Source organism: Aspergillus oryzae, chromosome 1 (genome assembly GCF_000184455.2).
Source record: "Aspergillus oryzae RIB40 DNA, chromosome 1".
NCBI lineage: Eukaryota > Fungi > Ascomycota > Eurotiomycetes > Eurotiales > Aspergillaceae > Aspergillus > Aspergillus oryzae.
Window position 1 is genome coordinate 4,703,817 of NC_036435.1, and position 19,811 is coordinate 4,723,627.

The window sequence follows — 19,811 nt, forward strand, 5'->3', positions numbered from 1 at the left end:
CGGGGACGAGAGACGGTTGGGAAAGGATGGAATGATGCGACGGAGAGCGAAGATTTCTTTAAGTATGGATCTCATGAGGATCACAAGAGACTCTTGCAAGAAATGTTTTTCATAAGTAAAAGAAAAAGAATGTACAGCTGCATATCTATTGACAATATTTGGTATTAACGGCCCACTTAAATACAGACCATAAGAATGTACTGTACGGAGTACTAGGGAGCTACAGAGTGACACATCCCTAGTGGTTCTTACAAACAGGACGTCTGAAGCTAAATACCCCTTTTGGCAGGATAGCCACATGACTTGACTTTCAGACAAAAAAACCAAAAAGAAAAGTGGGGACTCGGCCCAGTCTCGTGATTTTCCGAGCCGCTAGCTCAATGGAAACGTGAATTGAACTCAGTGAACGGATGAATGAGTCTAGTTGATTCTCTCCGTCGATGGGCCCATTTTTGAGAACACTTTAACAAACATTACGCAAGGGAAACCAAAAAAAAAAAGAGGGTATTGGAAACCCTCATCATCTTATCAGCCACTGACTTGTGAACCACTTCGTCCCTTGAATTCCCCCCGCACTCTTACAAAACTCCGACCGAAACACAGGGGCCTCTGCGGCGCCAGCAAACTTCGCTAGTCAGATTCGGGTTGTAGTAGAACCACGTTAGTTGTTATCAGACGGTATCCTTGCTTGATTTGCCTCCGCCACTGGTCGTGAGGTTGCATTCCCGACTTATATTTAGAACGCTCCGCTACGGTCATTTTCCATTCATTGTTCATCCTGCTAGATATCTAAATGGATGGAGCGAGCGAATGAGGAGACGAGCCTGGTGCCTCGCCCGCAACCGCTGCCATCCCCTCCTCTCCATCCCTCGACGGCATCCTCCAAGGTCTCAGACACTGATGCGCTCGTGACGACCTCCCTTTCTAACGGCGTCAGCGTCGGCAATGGCACCGTTTTCCCGCACGCCCGCAATGGTGGCCCCAAAGATCGCCCGGTCTCCGGCATAGTTCCGCCGTACTGGAGTCACCATCGGAATGCCTCCCGTACCTCTCAGATCTCTCTCGAACAGCCCGCGATCACCCTGGAAGACCATACAGAGGATCCAGATTCGGAGACGAGCCGCGGACTATGGGCCAGGAGCGTATCAGTAGATGATCATGTTGTCGTCCAGGGAAAGTCCGGCATTGGCGCATATGTGGTGTGGAGCTGTACCATACAAACCCTCGAGGTGCGCATTGCCTTCTAATCCACCGCATATCGTGGCTATCATAAGGATATTCTGGGTCTAACAGCGTTTGTAGGGTGGTCCCATCAGCGTTCGCATGAGGCATGAAGCTCTATGATCTAAACTTCATCAGAATTTGCGGCTAATGTCTCATGAATTAGGTACTCTGAATTCGATGACTTGAGACAAAAGCTGATATCCTCATTCCCGCACGCGAAGAATGCTTTACCAGCTCTACCACCGAAGAGTGTTCTCTGTATGTCTCGCCTACACGTGTGCTCCCGCATACTTCGGCTTCGCTAACACGAGTGTTTTAGTCAAATTCCGTCCAGCATTCCTTGAATCCCGACGGGTCGGGTTGGAATACTTCTTGAAGTAAGTCCATTACATACTCATATCGCGTTATGGCAGACTGACACGCCGCTCTCTCCAGCTGTGTCCTTCTTAATCCTGAATTTTCGAGTTCGCCGGTCGTGAAAGACTTTCTATTTGGACGCATGTGCTAATTGCACGTCGACTGTACCACTGCTATACACTCACAGAATCATGACGTTACGCCTATCTATATATTGCCCGGAGTGAATGGAGATCCAGAGCAACAATAATACTTGTACTTTAGCATGGCTAGATGTCATGCTCCGCTTATACAAACACGTTTTGTTCGTTATTGCAACATGCACATAAAGCAGTGCCGTTTTGTTTCATTAGTTTCATCGTATTTCTCGACGAATACTGTGGCCAGGCATTATGGCGCCCGATACCACCGTCATTATCTTCGCAGCTCCATAAGCTCATCAAGAGGCGAAAAGAAGAGAAGAGGACAAAGACAATTCGCAGCGAACTCCCAAGGCCGAAGAAGAAAATCAACCCGAAAAGAACAAGCACGGAGTATTGTCTTCATCACAAGTTCTTGCTGTCCACCCTAACCATCACATTGTTCTCTTCCTCCCTCGCCTTTTGCACCGTCTTCGAGTACCGCTTGCCCGCAATCAGCCACCAAATGAGCTCAACGATGATGAATCCGCCGACACAGACGCACGTGTAGTTCATGTTTGATGCTATAGATGTGTTAGTGTTTTCCGTATATCAAACGTAGCTCACATTCAATGCGGTGTTGTATATAAGGGACTGGAGGAGAAAGCAAGGGAATTAAAACCGACGTACCGGTCACGGGCATATAGAACGGAAAACTGAAGAAGACGATGGCAAAGACCAGCCAGACGACAGTAACAATGTTGACGGTCATGCCTGCAATATGCGGTAGGCAAAAAGGGCCGTGATGCATCGTGCTGCGATTCAGCACGACATTGGTGAAGATGGGCACGAGGTATGCGATATTGTTAATCGTCCTAAGATATGTATCAACACATAATGTTATCTCGAAGTGGCTGAATAAGATTGAGAAGGAGGGCAATAATAGCGTACGTTGCGGAGCTAAGCATGGAGTTGAAGGCAGTGCTAGATCCCAGATAGATACAGCCCAGAAGGCTTACAATCACTGCAACACACAATTGTGCGTTCAATGGGACCCCGAATCGAGGGTTGACTCGGGCCCACCTGAGCTAATCAATGTCTTAACTACCAAAATGCAGCTGTTGCTCTACTTACACCTTGGAAAAGGGGAGGCCATCATCTCGAGCAAAAGCCCAAAGCATTCTTCCAGTGCCTGCGGAGTCATCTAGTTAGGAAAGAATTACATGTTCAAGTTTAAAGTGTGTCATACTGAGCTGTGAGCCAATCATGCAAGGCCCAATAGCAATCCATAGAAGGAATGTCAGTGCGAAAGCGCCTCCTCGACTCTGTGTTGCTTGACCAAAGATCGCTGCAAGTGGGAGACCCGTTGGGCTGTCTGCCAGGCTCGACCAGTCTTGTACCGAGAACATAAGGCTCAGAAGGTAAGAAAGCCCTGTAATGAAGGCAATAATGAGGGTGCATGCTGTTGCGATGAGTCGTCAGCTCCCTGTGACGAGCAGGACTGGGAATACTCCAGGCATACCTAGGGCCAAAGGTGCATTACGCCCCGGCTGAACGAACTATTAGCTATAATGGCTTCTGTTGTGGTATAGATGCTTCCTTACGTTTGGCATCTCCTCTGTGATATGCTGGTACCACATTAGCAAGGTATCAAGAACTAGGGACTAATGCGTACTGTTATGCCATCTAACCCACCGAGGGCAAATAGCGGATTTACTAGACCTGTGATGAAACAGATAACATTGCTGTCCCAGCCCGTATTGTTCATCCAGGTCCGAAAAACAAACTTGCTATCATTGTGGGTTGGCGCTGTCGCGGCCACTGTGACCGTGATGACAAACCATGCTAGCTGGAGGTATACCACTATCTCTTCCAATTAGCAAGCCCCTTGTCATTGCTGCCCTAGCACAGCTTACAGGCAAACTTATTGATTCCCGGGATGAAACGGTTTCCAAACATAACCACAGCAGATGTCAACACATTCAAGACCTGATATGCAACAAAGGTCATCCATGGTTGGAGCTTGATGTCATCGTGGTACAACGCAATTAGAGCCATGAAGTTTGAGGCATATACCAGATTTGTTGATGCCGCCGTAAATATCCCTACAATATAGTTAGCACAGTGTCCAACTAGAATTAACGGTAGTATTATCGTCTCACAGCCAAAAACCGTAGAACAGCCCGTCAGGAAGCTCAGGAGACTGTTATAGCGCTTTGGGGCAATAGCTGCGATCCAGTGGTACATTCCACCTTCGACTGGGTAAGCCGAGACGAATTCAGCCAACGAGGTGCCCAAGAAACACTGAAGGATAAAAACGAGGATGAATCCATAGATAACTAGCTTGGTTAGTGGCATAATCCTGAATTACTTTAACCAGGAGTAGACTATACGAGCACCGGGCCCACCAGCGTTGATGGAAGTGATCAAGCCAAGTCCGAGCCCTACCAAGCCATGTTATCAGCAACGATTGACCGACCACAGTTACAGATAGCCAGCTTACCAGTCCAGGATATGGTACAGTTAGCGGCCAGTCCAATTAAACTCCAGACAGAGAAATGGCGCTTTAGTTCCTGTTTGTGACCTGGTAAACAGTGAACATGCACCCCTCTATAGCTGCAGTGAATGGGAAAGGAAGCATACCCATTTGGGCCAAGCGCAGCTCATCTGCATCTTGAACGTGGATGACCGCAGACTCTCTGCTGTCTGGGGCTTTCATGCCAGGAGCAGCAGTATCTGTAGATCTGTACATGCTCTTCGCAGGTAGGTGTGAGCGCTCTATGTAAGTACTGTTGGCCAGACGCGTGAAAAGATATAAATCAAAGATAGAGCAATGTGTTCGATAGAGAACAAACAAGGGGCACAGTTAGTGACACCCCATGCGAAGGTGTCTTGTCCGTAACACAGGGATGAGGTTGATTTTGAATAAGGGAGCGTGTTGGGTGCCTTCACTCTTACAAGTAGTAGTAGTTGAAGTATAGTTAGACAAATGAGAGCCGGTGATTTCTCTACTAAGCCGGAGAACTTTCCAGTTCACCGGGTTTACCGGTCAGATCACCGGGGAAGACCGGGCGGTGATCACAGATAACAATGTAACACTCACTCAATGGTCATCAGCTAGTAATGCTGATGGTAGTTAGACATCATACTACCCGTATCTACCGGAGGATCGCCTTTATTTCCTTAGTAGGCGCTTATCGGGCCTCTGGAAACAGCCACAGAAGGCAACAAGCCTCCAATGCAAGGGATTGTGAGGTAGCATACCCAGCCCTGAGGCCGACGTGGATATTGACTACTACTAAGTAGGATATGGAGTGGTAGGTCGCCCACATTACCTCCTTCAACAACTTGATCAATTTATATTCTAACTTTCTGGGATAGGTTGATCTAGATGCTTTTACTTTTTATTACCATTAGTGAGAAGAGAAAGGGAAAAAAAAAATAAAAAGAAGCAGAAAAGGAAAGGGAAGGAGGAAAGGACAGAAAGGAGGGGAAGTGGGGAGGAAGGGGACAAACAAACAAATAAAAAAAGGAAGGCTGGTCCCGGAGAGGCTCGAACTCTCGACTTCTGAGTTATTAGCTCAGCACTCTAACCGACTGAGTTACGGGACCCGCTTGTTGAGTGAGCCTTCCATTTAAGGCCATACATTGCCAGGGTCGATCTTGAGCCAAACGTGACGTTGAGTTATATCGAAGCGGCTTACCCACCTCCAATACTTGGCGAGTTGCGACCTGAGTGACGACCTGAGTGACGACCGGTTTATATACACTGCCAGCAGTGTTCATCATTCACGAGCAATGGGCCAACAACTGAGCGGGGGAAGTGAGCTCAAATGAGGGCATTAGCGGATTCTGGGAAGAATTGTATATAAGGCACGAGTCTATGGACATTAATATTACACTATCTAACTATATACTATCAGAAGCTTTGCATCCATAATCTGTCTTCATAATCACTCTTGCGTGAGCCATCCACAGAAGTCGTAAGTTCATAAGTTGCGCCCAGTGGCGTATCCATAGAGGCCATTAGAAATGTAATTACAGAAAGTATATATAGTTGAGAAGGCAAGATAGACCAAGTCAGGCAACAGTAGCCTAGACATTGGCTCTTGATGTTGCGAGACCTCAATCCATGTGCTCCATTGGCCGAGTCGGGAAACTCCTGTCACGATTGACCGTCGGAATAAAATGTTTGAGAGCGTGCTGATCCGAACGAACTGGAGAGAAACAGGTGTCTGGTCAGCCACGGCTGACGTAACCAGGCCATGTTGAAGAAACTATTCAATGACTTTTATAGCGCCCCGCGTTAGTGTCACCACCAGTATTGGCATCCTCGAAATTTCTCTCACCAAGGTCACGGTAAGCCTGCTCTCGGGCTGTCGATTTGTCGCGCCGAATCGTCAAACAATTGATACCCAAGAAGGTCGTGATCCGGTTGATGACCAAGAATGCCCAGTACATATAGATGACAAAGGCAAAGAGGAGATACATCCGCAGGTACAGGAGCTCCACCCATGCGCTCATCCCGGGAAGACCAATCCAGGGCAAGTTCACCAAAACAGCACCGCCAACCAGAGGTGTTTGCAAGACGGTCCAATGGGGGAATGGCTGTCTCAGCAGATGCGCAAGAATGATCTTTGTAGTCATCCGTCCAAAGACGAACGAGATTGTCCAACAGTACAACACCAAGCGGTTATCAGCCAATATTCTCGAATAAGGAGAGAAGAGCCAAGCCATGTTGCATCCAGTGAAGACGATCATTGGCACCCACTCCTTGAAGATCGGGGATATGGGGAGATTCTGTTTTCTCCTCGAAGAAATGACATTGTAGACACAACCAGGCAAATGTCCCAAGAAGAACGATGAGAGAAGGAGGGGAATCCAAAGATCCTTCACTGAGTTGTTTCCAAAGATCTGGGGGATATTTAAGAACTCGACTATCGGCCGAGACCATATCTCAGGCCCATACCAGCCCGATGCCACCATCAAACCAATTGCGATCAAAAGACCCTCAGTAGGGCCATTGAAGTAGCCGAGGTAGAGAGTATGTGTATGATAGGTCTCCCAGGTGGAAAAATACATTGCGAGGCAAGGAACAAGAGCTGTCCAGGCGCCTAGATTAGTGGAGCCAAAGCCCAACGCGGCAGTCTCTAGCAGACTAGCAAGCGTACAATTCAAGGAGTCGATTCCATGACTGTTACATGTTAGCAACTACCCATGTCCTCCCGAAAATGTTCACTCACTCAAACAGCTCCCCCAACCCACTAGACGTTCCCGTTCTCCGAGCTTGTTTGCCGTCAACATTATCCAGCGTGGAGTACCTTCGGTATGTGAGATAAGACCAGTCCAATAATATCGAATCTTAATGCTTACATCCACATGCCGAAAGCAAAACTGTAATATAGCCAAGAGGGACCCTATAATTGACAATGCTTAGTGCTGGGCGAGGAGTTGGTGTGTAGGTCGGTGGTTTGCTTACAGGTCCCACAAGATCAGGCATCAACATCTCTATGAGCATCACATTTCCGACAATGAACATGAACCCCAATAGGGTTACCATGTTCGGAGCTATCCACATCGGTAAGAGTTCGACGAACGCATTCCACTAAAGTGCAAAGGCCATTGTTAGACGGGAGTCGCACAGCGAGTATTGTGTAAGGTATAGAATTTCGTACGTAGTGCTTCAAGACATATCTAGAGATAAAGGACTTATCCACACTCTGGTACTTGTAGCTTTTGAGCGGCGCCAGAGCGTCGTCGGAGAGCGAGTCTTGGATCGCTAAGTAAAACATAAATAATCAGCCAAAAAACTCCATGCCCAATATAACCCAAGGAACCAACCTTGGATCCTCTCGAAAATTGCGTTCATTTTGCTTTAAATTCCGCCAATGGAATGGTATATCAGTACTTCAACAAATTGTATCGTACGATTGGGTTTAGTTCATAGCGCTATGAAGTAGGAAATACAACGACAATGGATGGTTGAGAGGTCGAACCAAAAACTGCGGTGCTCTATGACAAACACGTACAAGTACAATTCGCAGAAGACAAGTGAAGGGAAAACGATCCTTAAAATCCCCTGGAAAAAGAGTGGAACGAAAAGGGACCCAAGAGGATCGGCGGACGTTCCATCCGCGGATCACAATTTATCACGTGCTGGGCGGGCTGGTCTGTGAGCTCCGCAGCTTTCGACGCAACAACGCGACATCAGAAACAGAGTGAAAGTTGGAGGTTGATAAAGAGCTCTGTGGCTTTTTCTTCTTGCGTTTCATGTTCATTGTTGTTTGGTAATAGAAAGGTTTCTTTCTATTTCTAGGTGCCATGACTTCTGAATAAACTTCTTTTTCCTTCAGCTGTCTTTTGAATACCTCGCATTTATCAATCACTTCAGGCTGTTGTTCCCCGCTGCCAAAGCTTCAACTACCGCACACGACCCTCTTCACATCAACGATTCATATTCTTCTTTATCTCGGTGTCGACTGAAAGCGCTATCCAGAGGTTATAGAGTTGCTCCTTGAGCTTGGACATGACGGTAGAGGACCAGGGAAGCGCTCGCGGCGCAGTGCACGACTGAGTACTCTGCGCAATGCCTGGCGTTGTCGATGCTCCTGCCGGCCCTGCCTGGCAGGGACTGGGTTTTACGGTTGCGCACCAGAAGGTTGAGCTGGAGCTGGACTTTGCAAATAAGAGCCTCAAGGGGAAGACTGAAATTACGATCCATCCACATTACAAGGAGCTCCGAGTTATTCGATTAAATTTCCGACAGGGCGAGATTAGGCGCTTGAATGTCTCCGGGAAGATACCGTCAATGAAATATGCGGATCCCTACGAGTCACTGCAACTGTACGGACCTCATTATCATCAACGACTCTCCTCGAAAATAGATGGCTTGCTTAAGTGCCCGCCGGAGCCCGACCTGCTTTTGTCGGTCCCAAAAAGTGTTAGGATAGAAGAACTGGACCCTTTCTCAGTTGAGGCCCAAGATCAAATGGCGCTCCGTGCAACTGGCGCTGCCGATGATTCTGAAGGCCCTTTGAGCTCCAAAGCGCCAGATACTACGCTTCCTCGATTTACGGCACTGACGGTCAACATCGAATTTACTATCGACAATATAAAGGATGGGTTACAGTTCGTGGGAGTCGAGAATGGGGACAGACGTTACCCGCATGCCTTTACAACAAACTCGCTTGGATATGGGGCCGGTTGCCCTCTTTTCCCTTGCGTTGATGACCCTTCGTCACGTTGCACCTGGGAACTTTCTATCAAATGCCCCTGTTCGCTGGGGGATGTGTTTGACCGCAAAATCCGCGATCCAGTTAGCTCCAACGCTTCTGGACGCCCTAAACCGACGTCAAATCTTGGCCGATACATATCTCCGGATGATGAAGCCTTGGACCTGCTGGTGGTTTGTTCTGGAGATATGACGGATGAGATTATCGATCCGAAAGATACCAGCAAGAAGACAGTATCCTTCGCATGTACCTCACCGCTCTCCGCCCAGCAAGTTGGATTTGCTGTTGGCCCGTTTGAATATGTCAACCTTGCACATTTCCGGGAAAGCGACCAAGATGAGCAGCTTGGCCAGAATGCCATCCCTTTGCATGCTTTTTGCCTTCCTGGGCGAGGCGATGAACTCAGAAACACTTGTTTTCCAATGGCGAAGGCGATCGACTTCTTTTCCTTATCATATGGGTCGTATCCATTTTCAAGTTACAAAATGTGCTTCGTAGATGACGCGCCCGAGGATACTTTGTCGACAGCGTGCTTGTCAATTTGCAGCAGTCATCTCCTATTCCCTGAAGATATTATCGATCCAATGTACGACGCGACGCGTGCTCTCGTCTACGGCCTTGCGTCTCAGTGGATTGGTGTTAACATCGTTCCAAAGGCGCCAACTGACACTTGGGTCACAGTAGGCGTCGCGTGGTTTATCACAGATACGTTCATGAGAAAACTTTGTGGGAATAATGAATATCGCTTTCGACTAAAACAGATGTCTGATAGAGTATGCGAGTTGGACTATGAGCGTCCCTCAATATTTGACATGGGAAATATACTCCAGCTTGACTCGTCTGAGATTGATTTCATAGCACTCAAGGCCCCTCTTGTGCTTTTCATCCTCGACCGAAGGCTTACGAAAGCTAGTGGAAAGGCCACAATGTCCCGCATCATTTCTCGGCTTTTTCTCAATGCTCGAATGGGCGATATCCCGAACGGGGCGGTATCCACCATGCTTTTCCAAAAGACCTGTGAACGACTGGGTCACGCGAAACTGGACTCATTCTTTCAACAATGGGTCTTGGGTGCTGGGTGTCCCCGCTTCCAGGCTACACAGAGGTTCAATAAAAAGAAGCTCGTAGTGGAAATGATGATAAAGCAAGTGCAATCAGAGCAGCCCAGCACACGTGACCTGGACAAGAATACCTTCATGCGTGATGTTAAGGAGGAGATTCGGGGCATCTATGCCGGGGTTGTTCAGCCGGTTTTTACTGGCTCCATGACGATTAGAATTCACGAAGCTGATGGCACACCTTATGAACATATTGTCGAGATTAAAGAAGGCGTCACCAAATTCGATATCCCTTATAACACAAAATACAAGCGTTTGAAGCGGAACAAGAGGCAGAAAGAACGGGCCGCTGCTGCTTCGGGTGGTGATCCTAATGCAGAAGTTCAGGAAGATGTTTTGCTTTATTGCTTGGGTGATGTACTTCAGAGTGAGGAAGAAATTCAAGAGTGGAAGCTGGCTGATTGGAGTAAGGAAGACGAGGAGCGAATGGGCCAGGAGTCTTACGAATGGATTCGCATGGATGCAGATTTCGAGTGGATTTGTAAGCTTTCCTTGGTGATGCCAGGTTATATGTACCTTTCGCAGCTCCAACAAGATCGAGATGTGATAGCCCAATTGGAGGTTAGTTGAATGGTCGTCTCCCTTGAGAGCTTTACGCTGACAACATCCCAGTCTCTACAATATATGGCAGCCCAAAGAGAACACCCGTTAATATCCACGATTTTTGTCCGAACCCTAATGGACCGAAGGTACTTTTACGGAATCCGTGTGGCCGCAGCAAAGGCCTTGATTAAGCATGCCAAGGAAGAAATCAACTGGCTGGGGTTATTCCACCTGGAACGAGCTTTCCAGGAATTATTCTGTCTTCCAGGATCACCTATGACCCGCTCAAATGATTTTTCCGATAGGGCTGCTTATGTGCTTCAATTGGTCATCCCTGAAGCTATCTCAAAAGTAAGAGACAACAATGGGAAAACACCGATGCGCGTAAAGCGTTTTCTTTATGACAAGCTACGGTTCAATGATAATTCCAACAACGAGGTGGGTAAAAGCACATCATCTTAGCCCTAGTCCTGAGCTCATGTGATGTATAGTATTCGGATAATTATTATGTCGCGACACTTATGCAGTCCCTTTGTCACGCCATGCTAGGCAGAGTTGAGTCTCGCTCTCACGATCTGGACGATTTCGACATGGAGGGGGTCCTTGAATCTCAGGCCGAAGAAAAATTGGAGAAAGACGCCATCGCCGAAATTGATAGATATCGAAGAATGGATGAATGGTCCAGCTCGTACCAGAACCTCTATTCACGTACCACGCTACGCTGTCAGATGCAGCTCATGCAAGCCAAAATAACGGAGTTGGATATAATGCAGTTCCTGCCTTATACTCGGGCCGGCACTTATGACCTGCTTCGCTTGGAGGCGTTTGAATGTCTCGTGGAGACCGATATCTTCCAGAGCCCTGAACTCTTGAGGTGGTTCATTTTTACCATGTCGAGCGACTCTTCTTCGTGGCTCCGACGGCGTCTTCATTACTTGTTTGGCAAGGCGCTTGCTCCTGTAGCCTTTGGTCGCGGCACAAGCGATAAGACCCCGGCTTCCGGTGATGGCTTAATCATTGAACAAGAATCTTCCACCGAGGTCCGCCAGGCAGACCTCGCGCGAAGGCAGACAGTCCCCGGAGCCATAGAGGCACTTAAAGGTGAACTTAAAGGTGACCAACTCCTCAAAGAGTCATTGTGGGCTGCGTGCAACTCTCCGTGCATTGGGATCCTGGAACTTTCCGAGTTTACTGATCTCTGCCGCATCTTGTATGACCCGGCCACTAGTGTGAAGGTTGCATTGAAGTATCCGCGATATTGGCAAGTGAAGCATCTCGGGAAGGTGAGCTTTACTGCATCGTGTCCGGACCGTCTTACGACAGCGCTAATGTATCTTCTAGGGACGGCTGCATTTCACTCGCTCGAGCAAATTCCGTACCTCACTTCCATCCAAAGACCCGAATCCCGCGAAACGCAAACGAGAAGAACCGGGTATGGCACCCCCTGCCCCTCGCATCACATTCAAGCAGTCAAAGCTTGGCCCAAGTACCCCGTCAGCAAACCCAACTCCACGTCCACAGCCGATCACCAAGCTGCACATTCCGAATCGATCCTCCCCCGTACCTCAAGCGCCATCCAGGACACCCGCCACTCCGACCACCCCATCTACTCCTGGGGGTGGAGGGTTCAAATTAAAATTAAAATTTGGCCAGAAGCCAAAATAAACTAATGTGTTTCTTTTTTATCATTCTTCATTCATGTACCTTATACTATTGTTTTTTCCTTATTCCTCTATTTTTGGAGGGAGGCTGGTAAAGGAGGCTTATGGCGCGAGGGTGGAATGAATATCGTTTCTCGATTTTATTTTCTAAGATTTCTCCATCTATTCCCCTGTTCCGGTTTTCTTTCTCAAATGCGCGTCTGGTTTGCCGGTTTCATGCCCATTTGATGCGGTATTCTCGAGCCATGTTATGAATGATGTCTTGCATAGCAATCATCAGGCTGTGTCGTCAAAGATTATGTCTCTCGATAAGATATACCAAGGGAACCCCTGAATTTGATCCCTCAAATATTGAAACTGCAATTTGATCGTAAACATGCTTGAGATAAAATCGAAGTGCCCTTCGATCATTCCAAAGAGAGCAACCGACCCGTAAACTCCGTACTGCATTAAATTAATCCCACGATGAAGGTGATATCCAGCGTTTCCTTTATTTGTCGCTTATACGTTCCAGAGCCTGCGTAGTGATTACTCGCGTTAGCCATATTCAGGACGATGAGTATGCAGCAGATATACTAACCTCGAGCATGACGACCGAGTTACCGCGAATGACCTGCATTAGAAGATTAGCTATAAACGCCCGCCGTATTGAGGATCCCAACGTACCACCATGCCAATTGCGACCTTCTCTCCGCCCTGCTTCTCTTCGAAAGCTTCGTCGAGCACGATGTTCATGAATACCTGTATCATACAACGGTCAGATCCCACTTCATATAACTTCACTAGCATCCGATGTCAACGCTTTCGCATTCGTGGTTGGATAGTAAGGGTCCGCAGCAATAGGAATATTCGGATGGCCTCAACGTACATCGTAACCTCTCAGGATACCAATGACTTTGCGGTTGCCGTTCAGTTGGCAAAATACCCGCTTTTCCATGTACTAGTCAAACAACTCCGTCAGCTTCTTTTCTGTCCAAAACAACAAGAGAAAGTGAGTCGCAAGGCATACCTTCTTCAACTCGGGCTGAGCTTGAGGCATCTTGGCTATTTAGTTTTGGTGAATATCCCGCCGTAATGTCGAGGTCAGTCGCGCGGCGGAACTTTGAGACACACCAGTGGGATTAAAGCTGTGCCGGAGAAATGTTCTTCCCGGCAGCTTCCAAAGATGCGCGGAGCTCGGTTTGACGCAACCATTGAAACCACGCACACTTCCTTGCGATAAGCAATATATCTCCGCGGAAGGTCAAAGGGTAGCTAATAAAATACCCTGATTATGAGTTCCAAGTTTGCGAACCGCAGAAAGCCCCGCAAGATTGGCGGGGACGACGAAGAGGATGAGGGCGGACAAGGCGAGTAGTTCCTGCGCAACATGAACCGAAAACATTTCACTAGATTGAGTAACTGACAAGTAGTAGATATCGGACCGGTGGTCAAACGCCCTGTTTCCTCTAAAACGAAGCAAAAATCTAAATCGCGCCTGTCGTTTGGACCCGGAGAAACTTCAATGGCCGAAGATGGCGAACAGGAAAGTGAAGTGGTAATACCGAAAAGGCAAGGACTTGGGAGGCGAGCACTGGAAAATAGTGCTTTGCAGAGGTCGCTCACGCCATCGGGATCAGGTGGCCAGCTTCCAATCAGGGTTGGCCCAGAACAAGATCGGCCAAGTTACAGCAATGAATATTTGAAGGAGCTTCGAAATTCAACGCCTTCAACACCAAAGAATGCCACCGACGACGATAACGAGAAGACTATTGATGTTGCAGCCAAGTTCGGCGAGGTTATGAAAGTCACAGCGCCGGCCGCCATTCCCAGCGAAGCGGAGATTAGAGAGAAAAAAGAAAGAAGAGCACGCTTGGCCAAAGAACAGCAGTATGGAATCTCAACAGAGAAGGACTTTATCTCATTGGATGATACTATGGAGGATGAAGAATGGGACTCGAAAAATGAAAAAGAGGACCTAAGGGACACTCGGCTGATCCGTGATGATGAGGATTTCGCAGAGGGCTTCGACGAGTTTGTGGAGGATGGACGCATATCTCTGGGGAGAAAAGCCGAGCGCGAGAGGGCCAAAAAGCAGCGTGAAGAAATGCGAGAGCTCATCGAAGATGCCGAAGGGGATTCGGACGAGGACGACTCGGACTTAGAAGAAAAGGCTGCTTACGAAGCCGCCCAAACAAGGGCTGCCATGGGCCACAGCGGCAAAGACTATACAGATCGACCAAAGACTCCTCCCAAAATGACCTCACTTCCACGCCTATCAACCTGTCTTGACCGATTACGCACAACCCTGGCCGTCATGGAAAAGTCGAAAACCCAAATGATTGATCGAATGGAAGAACTAAGAAAGGAAAAGGCCGACATAGCTGTGCGAGAAGTAGAGATTCAGGCTTTAATCAAAGAAGCTGGGGATAACTACGAGAAACTCAAACAAGAAGCTGGGCGCACTCCTGGCTCTGACGAGGATACAGCTGCCGAACGAGGATTGGAGAGTATTGGCAATTCCATGGCAGTATCAACAGGAAATTCCGAGGACGAGTCGTGATCCATCCGCTCAGCATATACGTACCTGCCTTACTGGAGTGCTTACCAGCTTATTAAGAAAGGTTCGACATCACCCGTCGTTCTTTCCGGCGTATCAAAAAATTGCCTGAAATGACACCAACCTGGCTTAAGACCTATATATGATACCCAGCACTTTAGACTTCACTTACCAATCGATAAGTTCTTATCTTTTTTCATCTAAATCCACTTCACGATGACGCGAATGCCTTTCTTCTATTTTCAACCGCTACGTAGAAGTTTGCATACTGATGGGACCACACAGTAAGTCAAACTAGGAGCCTCCTGATATGTATGCCTGGCTCATGACAAACTGCAGCCGGCGAGAATCCATACCGTTCATCGAAACCCCTATTGATGGGAACCATGGAACACGCCTTCACAGGCATTTCGATGCTACTCCAATTGAACTGTTCTTTGACTTGTTTTTCGTGGCGAATCTCTCTACCTTTACTGCTACGCACGAAATCCACAATGTAGAAGCCTTAGGGGCATACATAGGCTTTCTTGGGGTGATTTGGTTCACCTGGCTTCAGGTTACTCTATTTGATATCAGATTCGCCAGGGACTCGGTTTTCGAAAGAATCTGCAAGGCTCTACAACTAGCAGCTATGGTTGGTTTTGCTTCTGCAGGCACGCGGTTTACCACCCGTGTTAATGATGAAAATGTTTGGGCCTTTCAATCATTGAGCCTCTTTCTAGGCGGAAGCCGAATCTTACTGGCTCTGCAATATACAGTCAACAACGTGGTCTTCATTCGTAAACGAATGAAGCCTGCTGCCAAAGGGGTCTCCATCATCGCCGCGACGCTGTTTGTCTCAAGCCTAATCTATCTGGGGGTATGCTACAGCACAGACAAATAATGACTACTATTGAAGCCACATGCATAGACTGACCTGTTGCATAGATGTTTTATATCTTCGGGGTGCAGGACGGGATCCGTTCCTATATATGGACCGTTTGGTTTGCTTTGTTCGGGCTAGAGATGTGGGTTATAATGGGAGTATCCTGTGTGACACCCGGAATCGGACTCCAAGATACCCACTTGAACATAAGAATGGGTCTCCTTACGCTAATCATCATTGGCGAAGGGGTCATATCAGTCACTAGGATTGTGAATAGGACCGTGCGGCCAGGGGGCTGGACTAAATGGTCGTTTGTTCACATTCTAGGTGTCACTACTAATGTGGTATGGGGTCTCAAATATTCGATCGATCGTCCCTTTCGGGGTTGCTAACGCCTCAGGAGTAGTACTTTCTGTGGCAAGCGTATTACGATCTCTCACCAAGGGGCATACTTGGCAAATATTCCCAGCAGCTATGGGCCCAGCTCCATTTTCCCTTTCATGTGGCCCTAGTACTCCTTCTTGAAGGATCACAGATCCTTGCTTTGACCCTAGACATTACCTTGAAGCTCACGTACCTCGAGGAAACTATCATGTTTGCTTGCGAGGAACCACGGCCCAGACCCGAAATAGCCATTGGTCTTCTTCGGAATACCATTGAGGACATGGAGATTAATTACAGCCGCGGCGCAATAAAAGAAAAGATGGCCATTGACGCAATCTTGGAGGATTTGCCCAATCACCCCCTGTGCCCGGGAGAGAAGGTGATTGCTTTCTTCGTCACGAATGATCACCTCAATGACCTTGTGGGTAATGTTACTGCTGCTCTGTTCTCCAGCATGGGAATTATACCTTCGGAGGAGACAAACATAGGGCAGTTAACTAGCTCGCAGTTGCTGAGGATGTACATGCAGCTACTCGGGTTTGTCTACATCTATTTTTTCGTCGTTGCATCCCTGGTGATGTTTCTTTTTGCCGCCTTTGCAGTATTGGCTCGTCGCCACAACTTCTACACTAGTATTGGAATAACGACCCGTATCATCCTTGGGGTTCTCTTGGCGAGTTTAGTGTCTTTCGTCGGGAAATTTGCGCTTGCGTACGAATTCATGACATCCCCAACGATACTATACGCATTCACATTTGTTCTTTTGACAGGTGGGCCATTCATCTTGGACTAGCTTCTGTTTTTTCTTCTGTTCTGATTATCATAGTGTCCGGTGTTGACCGACTCCTAGACCTCTATAAGAGCCACCATGAGACCAATGTGAATCTGGCAGATGCAGGAAAGCGTAGTCAATCCGATACCCCCTAGTCCGGGCTTCTCACGGATTCCTTCCTATCATGGCTCTATTCATAGAATGTGTCGAATAATCAGCCATGGAGATCTACACGGAAACGAAACGCCCGACTGCACGTGTATCACATGAGATCCTGCAGTAGGGCATCCTTCGTCCCATAGAGAAGCAAAGAAGCTGAATCAACGACTGCGGTGGTATACTTTGCAACCTCTATTTTTGTGAGAATAGTGTGTCCATATGTTACCCTCTTCCGCTTTCCCTTTCCCTTCAGAGTAGGATCTTTTGACATGGTTATATGATTTGGTCCCCAACAAGCTCAAGAGTCCCAGCACCCATGGGAACCGATATGGGCACGGACCCAGGACAGATTTCCATCAAATGTCGCGTCACCTGCAACAGATGTGAGGAAGGGCCGACGTACTGTAGTACAGTGTGTGTCCTATAGATGCCACCATGACTCGGGATGGAAGATTAGCGCCACACATGGTAGTAGTTTGTTCCTTTTCCTGGTAGCACACCAACGTCCCTTGACCCCAGTCATACTCACAAAGGAAACCCTCTGGGGAGATTAAATCTGGTCGGGATGTTTTCCACAATGTAACACCGTTGTTGGGATATGAGGATATGAAGGTGTGTAGTGCAATGCCGTAGTAGTTCAATTAGGGTTAGTTTTGGCACTCCCCCTCCGTTCATTTTTATTTTTTCCCCTGAATTAATCTGCTTGTTAATACTCAGACGAGAAAGAATGAAAGAGAGTCGTAATTTGTCATTGCATAACATAAGAGAATATTAAGATCTCCTTCTGCCAATATTTTTTTCCCTTTTCCAGTTTTTTTTTACTACGATCGTGGGAGATCGAGCTTGCATCGATGTTTCTGATGCTGTAAGTAGGCTTTTCCCCGGGCCGTTCTTTCCGGTTTGTATCTAGACTTCCCGGACCAAACGCTTGGAACCCCGATCTGCGTTTAATATCTCTTCTCTTCTTGGTCTTTTAGTTGGCTACCTCCTGGAGAAAAGGGTACTTTTGCCATATTTCTTTTTTTGGGGGATGGGGATTCGAAGGCGATATTGCATGGTGCGTGTGAGAGGGTTCGGGGATGACGCGCGGGGATGATGAGGCTGCACTGCATAAACTACACGTACAAATAATGATCAGTGGATGATGTGTGCCTGGGACAAGTACAAGGGTGTCCTGGAGTAGGGGAATACGATCATGTGGGGAGAGAAGAAGTTCTGGGCCTCTCTATGTCTCTGGCTCTGTCATGGTTTTTTCTTTACTGCTTTTTCTTTTCCTTTTCTTTTCGTTGAATGGAGGTTTTCTCTTGTGTACCCGTTTCCTAATTTCTGTCTGGGAAAATGTAGTTTTCTAGTATTTTGGCGGTTCATGGGAGGGTGTAGTGGGTTTGGGGAAAAATCAATCTGGGGGAAGGAGTGGTATGGTATAGTAGAGAGCTGCTATTGTTCCATTTCGAGGACATGGACAAACCGATTGGTTTGCATGGTGGTAGGTCATGAAACCCAGAGGCAATGGCTCAAAGAAATTAAGAAATTTGTAGATGCGGGAGTAACCTAAACGTACCTGAGGGTCGTACTTCTGCGGTAGAATCCCTTCTTCGCCTGTCTAGCCATACATCCATCTCTTGTGGATGGAGCTGAAGTGACCTGCATATGCACATTACCCATGACTGATACCCACACTGTTCAATAGTCGAACCACACTCAAAGAAAGAGGAAACAGAAAAATACAGGACCTGAAAGTCTAGAAACATGCTCGAAAGGGTAGAGCAAACGTCACTTCTATTGACCCAACGGCACCACCGTTGTTCTTTCCGATCACTTCTTTGAGCCCAATAGATGTTTCGGGTTCCAAGCCCCATGGCTGGCGAAATGCGGTCATCGCTGAAGGTGGCATAGGGAAGTTGATATGAACAAAGCCTTATGTGAGTACCCGACATGCCTTTGCATATTGCCAGTAGAAACTGCCACATCCAACCGATGGGCAGAGTGCTACGAGAAACCTTCTTTTGTCCTCTCTGCATGAGTTCCCGATGGTCTTTTTGCCTCACATTTCGCCTCTTACGCCACAAATGATTTCTCGATTGGGCCGATAGGCCACCCGCTGGGTCGAGATTGAGACTCATCAATTGATCACCTAGTAAAGTATTGCAGGGTGACCGTTGTAAACTTAGTTCTTCCCTTCACGATTGGCGGCACCCATGCTTATTTTCCGGCACTAGATGAACTATAGGCCATCGGTCGTCATTGTCTAGCCCAAGAACGGGAGGCAATATACTCTAAAGAGAGCAAGGAATGTTTTCGCATCAGGACAGGGGATAGACGACGGCTTGATGAAGGTTGTCAGCCATTCCAGGGGGGCTGAAGATAGCGACCTTACTAAAAGAGACAGCTGAGCTTGGTGACGATATACAAGAGCCCGATCTGATCTTGTTATCCCGTTTTCTTTTTCTTGGGCATCGCCTTTTTCTTGTCTCAGAGAGGTCGATAACCTATTGCTCCTCCAGTCAAATTTGAGTGGGACATAACTTTGGACAAGTTGTTCCAAGACTGCCCTCAGCCAGTCGGGTTACTTCACCAGTAAGAGGAAGTTTTCTTGGGTGGAAGAGTCTGAGACACCACGGCGCCCACTTGGAATCTCTGCTCCGTGGCCTATAGGAGGAAAAAAGTCTCGTGTCCAGCCCAAAGATATCAGCATAGGACAAATCGGTTTCGTTTTCGCTTCTGAGCCGGACTCGTTTTTGCTTTGTTTTGTTCCATATCCCTGAGTTTCCGAGCCATAGGTTTCAGGCAAGTTTTGTCGCTTAGGACTTTTCCGTGGTTAAGACATCACAGTCAGCT

General features: G+C 47.7%; 7 protein-coding genes and 1 non-coding gene across 8 annotated transcripts; 4 read left to right on the forward strand and 4 right to left on the reverse strand.

Moving 5' to 3' along the window:
* Nucleotides 1-797: 797 nt before the first annotated feature.
* AO090005000650 (uncharacterized protein) lies at nt 798-1,344 on the forward strand (the record flags this gene model as incomplete). The annotated part of the gene is made up of 2 exons (XM_001817638.3): nt 798-1,229; nt 1,303-1,344. The coding sequence occupies 2 exons, from the start codon at nt 798-800 to the stop codon at nt 1,342-1,344; spliced, it is 474 nt and encodes a 157-aa protein (XP_001817690.3).
* Nucleotides 1,345-2,126: 782 nt separating this feature from the next.
* Nucleotides 2,127-4,419, reverse strand: AO090005000649 (putative choline transporter Hnm1; the record flags this gene model as incomplete). Its single annotated transcript, XM_023234005.1, has 10 exons — nt 2,127-2,284; nt 2,391-2,575; nt 2,652-2,783; nt 2,835-2,892; nt 2,950-3,162; nt 3,223-3,259; nt 3,376-3,563; nt 3,617-4,039; nt 4,204-4,284; nt 4,344-4,419. 10 exons carry the CDS (start codon nt 4,417-4,419, stop codon nt 2,127-2,129), a joined length of 1,551 nt encoding a protein of 516 aa, XP_023089045.1.
* Nucleotides 4,420-5,238: 819 nt separating this feature from the next.
* AO090005t00008 lies at nt 5,239-5,312 on the reverse strand. The gene has a single exon. It is a non-coding gene; the product is annotated as a tRNA-Ile (tRNA).
* Nucleotides 5,313-5,981: 669 nt separating this feature from the next.
* Nucleotides 5,982-7,260, reverse strand: AO090005000648 (sn-1,2-diacylglycerol cholinephosphotransferase; the record flags this gene model as incomplete). The annotated part of the gene is made up of 4 exons (XM_001817636.3): nt 5,982-6,894; nt 6,944-7,021; nt 7,074-7,117; nt 7,180-7,260. 4 exons carry the CDS (start codon nt 7,258-7,260, stop codon nt 5,982-5,984), a joined length of 1,116 nt encoding a protein of 371 aa, XP_001817688.3.
* Nucleotides 7,261-8,286: 1,026 nt separating this feature from the next.
* Nucleotides 8,287-12,258, forward strand: AO090005000647 (transcription initiation factor TFIID subunit TAF2; the record flags this gene model as incomplete). The annotated part of the gene is made up of 4 exons (XM_023234007.1): nt 8,287-10,611; nt 10,663-11,031; nt 11,085-11,876; nt 11,935-12,258. The coding sequence occupies 4 exons, from the start codon at nt 8,287-8,289 to the stop codon at nt 12,256-12,258; spliced, it is 3,810 nt and encodes a 1,269-aa protein (XP_023089044.1).
* A 210-nt stretch (nt 12,259-12,468) lies between these two features.
* On the reverse strand, nt 12,469-13,191 carry AO090005000646 (putative small nuclear ribonucleoprotein SmG; the record flags this gene model as incomplete). The annotated part of the gene is made up of 5 exons (XM_023234008.1): nt 12,469-12,535; nt 12,574-12,698; nt 12,835-12,867; nt 12,921-12,995; nt 13,123-13,191. 5 exons carry the CDS (start codon nt 13,189-13,191, stop codon nt 12,469-12,471), a joined length of 369 nt encoding a protein of 122 aa, XP_023089043.1.
* A 567-nt stretch (nt 13,192-13,758) lies between these two features.
* Nucleotides 13,759-14,796, forward strand: AO090005000645 (uncharacterized protein; the record flags this gene model as incomplete). The annotated part of the gene is made up of 1 exon (XM_001817633.3): nt 13,759-14,796. The coding sequence occupies one exon, from the start codon at nt 13,759-13,761 to the stop codon at nt 14,794-14,796; it is 1,038 nt and encodes a 345-aa protein (XP_001817685.3).
* A 213-nt stretch (nt 14,797-15,009) lies between these two features.
* On the forward strand, nt 15,010-16,835 carry AO090005000644 (uncharacterized protein; the record flags this gene model as incomplete). The annotated part of the gene is made up of 4 exons (XM_023234009.1): nt 15,010-15,077; nt 15,199-15,652; nt 15,721-16,002; nt 16,131-16,835. The coding sequence occupies 4 exons, from the start codon at nt 15,010-15,012 to the stop codon at nt 16,833-16,835; spliced, it is 1,509 nt and encodes a 502-aa protein (XP_023089042.1).
* Between the last annotated feature and the right edge of the window lie 2,976 nt (nt 16,836-19,811).